We start from the raw sequence: 10,121 nt of genomic DNA, 5'->3' as shown, positions 1-10,121 counted from the left end.
CTTCTCCTTATCAATACGAATCGAATGTTTTTTGAATTATTCAAATCGCTTCATCCGGGTTCCCGAAATCGTCGACGAAAATTTGTATCCAAACACACACACATACACGTACACACACTCACACATACATACACACATACATCCATTTTTTCTAAGGTATGCCAAAATATTCAGAAGGTTTTAAAACATAAAAATATATGAAAATTTTCATTTTCGATTTTTTTGCGATTACTATAACTTGCCCTACGGGAAGTTAACAATTAAATAACTATAATTAATAATTAACTAACAATTAACTAACTTATAATGTAAGGGTCTGGAAAACTAAATGTAAATGTACCTAACGTTTTAGTAAATGTACCCATTCTTGGGTAAAATTGCACACAAAACTCACTAATTAGTTGCTGTATATTTGACATCTTTCGATACTATTATTTTTACGAACAATTCTCATAGCGTCCTGCTGCCCAATGTGCTGCTTGCTCCTGCTCGGATTTGTTGGTTGCCAACGGAGCGCTGCCGTTGCTCTGATGGCACTGGCGGTTACAACTAAAGGAGCAATGTTTAGTGGATTCCTTGCAAATCATATAGATCTGGCACCAAATTATGCAGGTAAAATTTCTTAAGCAATCAATATCCATTATTATCATCAGTCCCCATAGAGACCTCATTCAATTCTATGGACAACCTAAGCAACCTAAGCAGTCGTGATATTCATTTTTGCCTATTATATATATATATATATATATATATATATATACAGTGACTCACAAAATTGATCAAATCGCATATTATTAGCAATTGATAACCTGTTTTTTCATATTTTAAATACTTAAATTACAAAACTCTTGCTGCTGAGTTAGAGTAGGAATTGAGTGAACATGCCAAAGTAAAATAAGTAGATCTTTTTTTTGAGAAAAAAAAAGCAAACAAATACTTTTTAAATACATTTGATTAATATTAGTTTTGATTTAATGTAGTCTACTGCAGTCATTTTCCCTTATATTTTCTTTATTAAACCAACCTCTTTTGACATAATGCATTCCCATATCATTATACTTCTACCAGTGAATTGAATCTTTAATTTAATGCCCTAGGGGAAGTTAATAATTGAAATTGAATAGCTTTATAGTGTATCGATCATATGTTAGATTTAATATAGTTTAATAAGTTCATTTGCTGACTTATCAATTTTATCTAACTGCTTTTTGATAGAATCTGCTTCTTTTTCAACATTATCCATTTGTGATGACTTTCATTTAATTTCGTTTCTTAAAGCCGCCTGCAAATATAAAAATTAGGTTTAGATAAAAAGATTAATTTAATAATTTAATGATTCAGATTATATTTAGATAAAAAATTATCACAAAGATATATTTATTGCGTACCTGATTATTTTTTAATTTATTTAATTTTTCTTGATGTTTACTATCCTCTCTGTCAACATTATAACATATTTCTTCTAGTTCATGTTGCATGCGTGTTATTTTATGTTTTACCGAATTCATTGTATTATGAACGTCTTCTTATGGAATTATGGAATTCTTATTTCTGGTTGCTGTTCGAATCAATAAAACAAATCAGTCACTTAAAACATCATGAGATACTAAAATATATGTTAAATGACCAAAATTTTCAATTCTCCAAAGAGAAGTTTGTTTTCTTGCCAGAAAATCCAATTTGTTATTTCTCTGTTTTCTAGATTTTTTAAGTATGCACTTCTAAATTGTTTGATACCGAAAATGGAAAATGAGTGGGCTGAGCCCCCCCATCAAAATTTATGGGTGGACTCAAGCCCACACAGCCCACACGGTTCCGACGTCACTGTGTAGAACATAAATGCAAATATAACTTTCATGTAACAGTATATATTGTTAAAACAAAAAAAAGTGAAAAAATAATCGCCAGTAATGTTATAGTTTTGATGGTACTGGTAGAGTTATTATATTTAGAAACTGAAGAAAGTAATTAAGTTTTATCTTTGGATATTTTTAATTACAGAAAAGTTAGTTTTTATATATTTGCATTACAGCCTTTCTATGAAAATAAATATTGACAATTTTGTTATAATGTATTTTTCATAATTAGGTCATCAACGAAATTAGCTGTCTTATCTATATGTAGAAATAAATTTTATTAGGTCATTTTAGTAGGGCCTTTGGTTCTTCCTTGTCACAGTTTTACCTTCTACATATTATGAAGGCTGATCTATATTTTTTGAGTTTAGTGATCGATCTACTATAAATTTTCTGTTTAAATAGTTTTGAGAAAGGCTTCGGATCTTTCTAACTTAATTCACCATAGTTTCAGCCAATTTACTAGAAACCCTGTACTGGTAACTTTTCTGTTTGATGATCTCAAGGTTTTGGTAAAAAAAATCTTGGTGGGTGATTTGGATTAGATGACATGGCCATCTTTTTATGTGTTCTGACTAAAGTCTACTATTCATCTAGTTTTCAAATTTATTAAACTAAAGTCAAGTCTATAAAGAAGACTCTTTAAAAAGTTTAAGTAAATCGGTTCAGTAGAAGTTGAAAAATCGTTGGTATCGTATCGAAAACAGTTGACGAAAAAATGCGTGAAAAGTATTGCAGAGGTAGATATAATAGAGGAGAATTATCGTGGTCAAACAGCTAAATCTCCAAAAATAAATAAAAATTTGTTGTACACATATTCTTGAATTGCGAAGATTTAAAATTATGCAAAAAACAAAATCGACTTTTTTTGAATTTAATTTAATTTTTGGTACAGGAAATTCCAGCAACTTGCCTTAAGACACGTTGTCATGCACCACTAGTTTATATTTTGAGTGAACGTAAAATAGTTGTATCATTTATCAACATCAAATCCAATGTTTCATAATATTTGTGAATGAATGATTGCTGAATAAATTCATTATAGATGCAATGGCAGTATACACGCGAGGCGTATAACTTAAACTATATAATATCCACTCAAAATTGCTTTGAGATATTTTTATATTCCTAATTCAAATTAATTTTTATTAACAGGAACCATGATGGCTGTAACAAACACATTAGCCACTATCCCAGGAATATTAGTGCCAATAGTTGTTGGACAATTAACACATGGAAATGTAAGTGATCGATTTTAATATTATAAATTTTAATAATCTGTTTTATATAGGATATTTAACAAATCTCAAAAATCATTAGTATTTTTTCGTTGGGCAAGTTATTGTAATTGTCCAAAAATCTAATTTTTTTTTCCATATCTTCACGTTTCAAAAGTTTCTGAGCATATTTGGCATACCTTGAAAAAAAAAGATGTATGTGTGTGTAGTATATATGTATGTATGGATACAATTTTTTATCGACGTTTTCGGGAGCACCACTCACATTGAGCGGCTCAACCGATTTGAATGATTAAAAAAACATTCGATTCGTAATGATGGGAAGAAGGTCAGCCGTTTCAGAGATACTGAGCTAAAAGTGCAAAAATGGTATTTTTGGAGAGATTTAGGCATTCGATTCAAATGGTTTAAAAAATATTTTGCTTGTGAAGAGACGATTAGTTTTTGTGGAAGGAATTAGTTTTTTCTTTGATTTCAAAATTTCAATTTTTTTTCAATTTTTATTTTTTTTAATATCAAAAATAATTATGATTTTAATTTTAAATTTCTGGTTAAATGATGATTATTAATTTTAATTTTGTAAATCATTTTATATCTTTATATAATTCTTAGAAATATGAGATAAGCTCCTTTGTTCTAACTGCGATTGATCAAGTTTTGTTTGTTTCGTTTTCTTCAAAACATATATAAACGGTGTGGCCTAATTTATAAAGCCTTATATTTTGTCTATAAAATATGAATGTTGAAAGTTACATCATTTATAATTATCTATTAGAAAACATTTAACATTTCTCGAACATTTCATTAAGGCACGAAGACACTAGTTTGAATTATAGCTTTTAATACAACGATAGAATTATTTATGTCGAATCGTATAAAACACATAAAAATATATTTAATCATTTATTCCATATCCATACTTTATGCATGTTTGAGAATTTACATTACAGTCTGTTACTCCGTTTTTGCTGTTGTTATTTCACTTTTTTCATATTTTTACACAGTTTTTGTATAATTTTAATTCTTAGTTAATCTTAATTATATAGCACTTCAAGGTTTGTTTACCTCACAAATATTTTTTTAGTTTCTTAATTACTAATGACAGTATTTTTCGGTTTCGATAATTATCACATGATAATTTAGTCATCATGTTTTGTCAACAATATTACAGGCATTATTTATTTAATATTTTTGGTATTCAAATATAATTAGTTTTTATTTTATTTTTATAGTTTTAATGAATATAGTTTATATAATAATTTTCAAATATGAATGATTAATTTCTCATTATTTTTTTTAGTTATATTATTTTTTACATGAAGTTCATGTTATATAATGTAATTAAGTGAAAATAATATTTGTAATTATTGTTAACTTTATTTATTAAAGAATTTTTTTTGCAGAATATTGACTTGCTGATAAACATTTATATCGACGTTATTATATTCCAGACATTTTTATTGTTGCATCAATCATTATTTTAGGAAAAATGCTAGTATTGCTAGTGTATCATTATAATCGAAGAATATTTGGCCAGTTTATAATTCTTTTGTCATATTTTCAAATATAACTAGTGGGGCATGGTATTGTCAGGCAAATTGCTGGAACTTCTCGTACCGTAATTTAACACTAAATAGTTTGGTATACAAACGGAATTTTAGTCTCACTGGATGAATATTTAAGTTACAATTAAATAAATTCATATTTTTTATTGAAGTAATACCCGATTATTAGACTTTATATGCCATATCAAATTCAATATTATACAATATATATATATTAGGGCGGGTCGATTTAAAAGTCGCTTAGGCACATATGATTTTCGGATACTAGGGATCAAGATAAGATACTTTGCTGAAGAAACGATACCTTTAAAATGAATTTTGATGTCCCGTGCATTGACCCAATGATAGGGGTTGAATTTAAAAAAAAATCTATTATGACCCATTTAGAGAGCTCCAATCGCGTCTAAATGTATTAAAAACTCCAACTAACTTTGGAAGGCCAATCCATCCATGCGCATCCTCTATGCAAAAAATGCAAAAAATCATTGTTTGTGGTATTTTACTCAGCAAAAAATGTTTTTTAACCATTTTTTTCAAATATTAATTTATACACACACAAAAAACTTTTTCACAAAAAATTTTTTTGTTTTTTTTCCAATGCAGTTTGTCTCTGCGTTTCTTTGCTAGCGAGAGGCTGTTACGACGGCGGTATTTTCCAGAATTGAAACCAACTAGTAGGGCTCATGGCATCGTGCCTTAAGGCAAATTGCTGGAACTTCCCGTACCGTAATTAAACATTCGAGGAATGAAAAAAATCATTAATTGTTTTGAATAATTACAAATAGATTATTTATTACATATTGTAAACTTATAAGTGCTTTTTAAATTGAGCGACGAGTGTATTTTATGAACAACTTATGTGTACATTTACAAGAGTCCACTTTTTTTAATTTTTTAGATTATTTTGAAATTTTTTGATAATTTAGAAATTTTTTTTAGAAGTTTGAAATTTTTTGAAATTTTCAATTTTATAAATCGCTTATTCTATGCTATCGAAAATGTCGAGGACATTTGTTTGAACCACATAAATAAATTTTAAAATTAAAAATCTTGGTACGGAACCCAAAAAAATTACAAAAAATGTGTACACAGTATTAAAATTTCTATAAAATATCTCATAATTTGATGTGCATATGTCTAGTAAACATTTTTGACCGGCAAATGACTTTTTTAACTTAATTTTAATGACGCTGGTTCTGCCTTCCCAAAAATTTTACCAGTTGTTCATTTTGTCAATACAAGTAAAATGTTTTTTGAATGATTAAAATCGGACGTTCCGTTCTCTTAAAAACTGAGTTACCGTTTTTGGCATTTTTTGCCTCATATCTTCGGAACGGCTACACCTGCCTTTGGTAAAAATTAATCAGCACGTCTACTTATCTATACAAATCGAATGTTCTTTGAATTATTCAAATCGATTGATCGGTGTTCCCGAAATCGTCGACGAAAATTTGTATCCGCACACACTCACACGTGCGCACACACACACATACATCAATTTTTTTTAAGTAAGATATGCCACAATTTTCAGAAACCTTTGAAATGTAAAGATATATAAAAAATTTTATATTTAATTTTTTTTGCGATTACTATAACTTGCCCTACGGGAAGTTAAAAATGATTTATCAATAATAATTTATGAGTTTTACATTGCTTTATTTACATATGTTATGAACAAATAAATTTTATAATAAAAATAAATCGCTGACTTTTGTCATGTTGAAGTACCCAAAATGATGCAACTTTTGTATGGGGGACCTATAAAGCGAGGTCCCAAGGAGTGAACCATGGAAATGGGTATACCGGCCTTCCAAAGTTACTGCGGATAAGTCATACATTTGGAAACTACTGGGACGCTCTGAATGAGCCAAAAGTGGATTTTTCAAAATTTGACCCAATCTTTTTGTGAATGCACGAGACATCAGAATTCATTTTAGAGATATGGTTTCTTCTTCAAAGTATCCTATTTTGATCCCTAGTATACGAAAATCATATGTGCCTATGCGACTAATTGTTACCCATACAAATCGACCCGCCCTAATATATATATTATTTATTGTTTTTTTTTATTTCGACGATTGGCAAAAAATCAACATTTAAGAATATGTCTCACACACGATATATTGTTCATGGAGAGCAAAAAATGATAAAGAACGAATATTAAAATCTGAAGATACAAAAGTTTTTTGAGAGATTTACACAAACCTATGCTAACGCTGTAAATTTTTTCACCGAGTTTTTGCTGTCTCACTCTATTCGTTATGCATGTTAGAGCATAATTAAAAAATGAGTATCCGGAATGAATTAAGCAGCACATGAAAAAGGTTGAATCTGCAAATGTGCAAATTCAACTTAAATGAAATTAGTTTCAGATTAAGCTGGCACTTGCAATGACTGAATTGAAATGACATATTAGTCCAGTCATTTGGTGCAAAAAAAAGGCTGTTACCGGTACAGTACTCCGGGAATTCTAAAAATTGGTAATCTTATAGATTTCAAGGTGCTCTTTACGAAAATCAACTTTGCCACATCAAATTTGAACGGCAAGTTGCCGCCATATTGGAAAAATGGCGTCAAACAACAGCTTTTTTAAAATATCTCTTTTCTGGCTGATTCTACAATAAAAGTATCTGTGTACGAATTAAACTAGATAAAATTTTCTACAATTCCTTTGAGAATCGTTTTTTTGTAAAATTGATAGTTTGAGAGTACGGCCGCCTCAAAGTCTTTGCTGCTCTCGCCGTAGAATTCAATCTCTCCATATATGACAGCACTTCGAACTTGACCACATTCTCTCTAATAATTAATATTTTCAATGTTAAATTAAGCGAATTCTCGGGGTACTGTACCGGCAAAACGACCAAATGACTGGACTATATATACCCCATTAACAATTATATTCAGAATGCTTTGTGGGTAAATCATCCATATTATTTGTGTCAACTGCCTCTTTGACTTATATTTCACATACTTCTATATTCACAATCAGTTAGTTATTTTTATATATTTTTTTAGAAATACTTTTTATAACTAAACAATGTTTTTCGGGTCAGCTAGTATGTATATTAAAATATTATCCCATCTTCTTACCAGCAAACAGTAGCAGCTTGGAGTTTAGTTTTCCGAGTAGCTGCTGGCTTGTATGTAATTGAAATTGCCCTGTATTCCCTCTGGGGTTCCGGTGAGCAACAATTATGGGCGACGGGCGAGGGCGCCGAGGCGGTGCCTCTGCGTACTCAGGAACCTGAATCAAGATACGATGGTGAAACTCAACCTGTGGAGCAGTCGTCTCAATCGCCGGAAAAGGAATAAATTGGTTGTATCTAATTTTAATTTAATTTGAGACAGTAGGGTAGAGCGGGTCTAAAAGGTCCACGGATAAAATATATATGAAATACACCGATATATGAAAAACAAGTGAAGTTAAGAAAAATATTTGAAAGTAAAGGGAAAAAGATGTATAACCAAACAGCCATCACATTTATTCTTACGACGTTGCTTTTAGAAGATAAACGGCATTCGTTGTTAGTTTTTTTAGTTGTGAACACTGTTGTTTAGTTAACGAGACCTAATTATAATTTTTAGGTGTACGTTATTTAATTTGAAGTTAGCACTAACAGTTTTTTATAAAATGTGGCTCAAATGGCACGGGTGGGCTAAAATGTACCAACTGAACCTTTACCCTGGAAAAGGTTTAGACAAAAAAAAAATAGTAAATTAAAACGTAAATTGAGTTAAAGAAACAAGAGATAAAGACAGTGTCATCTCTGTAAAAAAATGTGCCTATAAAATTTATATTTTGCATTGGTTGAATAATGTAGCTATCATTTTGTAAAATCACTTTAATTTTAAAATAAGATATTGGACCTATTTGTCCCTTGGTTGTCTCATTTTACCCTTATAAGGTAAAAAGGACCAGGTTTCTGAAAAAAAATACGATGATGAATTAGCAGGGAGTTTTACTGAACATAGTCAAATAGTTGTTTGTTTGATATGTGTTATTTATTGTGGTTTAATTGATTTGGCTTTTAAAATATTAGTACTCGGAATTGGACCTTTGTGTCATGTTCTACCCTATCGATCAAAATACTAACGATAAGGTTAGTAATTTACAGGTTTTGAAAAATATTTTCAAAACAAATTATTATTGCTAATGATTGAAACATTCAATCTTAGAGCTCTAATTTATTTTTGCAGTTCTTATATTACGTATATACGGTAAGTTTTATTTGTACTATCATCAGATGACAGGAAATCTCTAAAATCATTATTTGTTTAATCATTAGATAAATAGCACAGTACGTGAGTACGTTCTGTGATTTTTATGATACTTTATGACACGTTTCAAATTATATTATATTTGTAGGATTAAAAAGAAAAAAATGTTATTTTTAATAGCATTATATTTTTATGAAAATTAGCTATTTGATTAATTATATGACGTTATATTTTAGGCGTTAACCTCGAACTTACGTTAATGCTATAAGCTGTAAGCTTGTTGTGAGCTTTATGTGGCTTAAATAAATTCTTATTAATTTTAAACAAATATATTTGGGAAGCTTTTTACATTATGTCACAAGTAACGAAGCTAAATTATTAATGTCAATTAAATAATTATTTCTATCACATAATGAATAAATTAAAACAAATGTAAAAATATGAAGATATAGCGTACTGATTTAGGTTTTATTAAGACAGAATTTACCTTTCTTGTGCCATTATTGCTTATTACTATTTTTATTATCTATATAATAAACTGACGCAAACTATAAATAAATTATGCAATTGATACTGTAATTTTCGTAATTGCGTTCACAAAGCCTGTAATCCAACTCTACTTGACATAATGCAAATGTAAATTGAGCATAACAGTATAATTTTCTATTTGAATTCAGAAGAATTGCACGCAGAAAAATCAAATTTAAAATGTTGTAAAAATAATTTAAATATTATAATACTTGTGTCGTCCCGATTAATGAAAGAAAAAAAAATTGCAATTATTACAAAGTATATGTCTATTTAAATAATAATATAATGGCACTCCAAACTAGTTCAATAATGAATGCAATGACATTCTAAAAAATATAAGATAATAAATATTAGTCAAAATTAACTTTCGTAATTAATATATTGTATATCACCGCGATGCCAATTAATTGTATTCCATTTATACATTTTAAAATATATGTGACAATTTATTTTGCCAATTAGATCGCATGACAACTGTTTCAAATATGAGAATCTAGATATAACTGAGAAACAAAATTTTTATCAGAACAACAATTCCAAATGTATTAAATTTTTAATGTATTTTGAACATTTGGTTTAATTTTAAAAGTTTTTAAATTTTATATATATCTAATATTACTTACATATTGAACCATGTCCGAAGATCGTAAAAATGATCCTGGTCCGGGAGACTCGGTTTTGGAAAGTGATAGTGAGAGTTCTAATACAGATCA

The 10,121-nt window shown here is 29.0% G+C and overlaps 1 protein-coding gene across 1 annotated transcript; it reads left to right on the top strand.

Moving 5' to 3' along the window:
* Positions 1–460: 460 nt before the first annotated feature.
* On the top strand, positions 461–8,055 carry LOC113381959 (sialin-like). The gene is made up of 3 exons (XM_026620580.1): positions 461–612; positions 3,012–3,097; positions 7,753–8,055. Exons 1-3 carry the CDS (start codon positions 471–473, stop codon positions 7,969–7,971), a joined length of 447 nt encoding a protein of 148 aa, XP_026476365.1. The 5' UTR covers positions 461–470; the 3' UTR covers positions 7,972–8,055.
* The last annotated feature ends 2,066 nt before the right edge of the window (positions 8,056–10,121 follow it).

Source organism: Ctenocephalides felis, unplaced genomic scaffold (genome assembly GCF_003426905.1).
Source record: "Ctenocephalides felis isolate EL2017-DRISC unplaced genomic scaffold, ASM342690v1 CF-g0.4_SCAFFOLD_03219, whole genome shotgun sequence".
NCBI classification, from domain to species: domain Eukaryota; kingdom Metazoa; phylum Arthropoda; class Insecta; order Siphonaptera; family Pulicidae; genus Ctenocephalides; species Ctenocephalides felis.
This window is presented reverse-complemented; position numbering and strand designations above follow the sequence as displayed.

Excerpts from the sequence above, each read along its gene's own strand:
- LOC113381959 (XM_026620580.1), top strand. The coding sequence starts at position 471 with ATGTGCTGCTTGCTCCTGCTCGGATTTGTTGGTTGCCAACGGAGCGCT. Across the intron at positions 613-3,011 it reads TCTGGCACCAAATTATGCAG|GAACCATGATGGCTGTAACA; the intron begins GTAAAATTTCTT and ends TTTTATTAACAG. Across the intron at positions 3,098-7,752 it reads GACAATTAACACATGGAAAT|CAAACAGTAGCAGCTTGGAG; the intron begins GTAAGTGATCGA and ends TCTTCTTACCAG.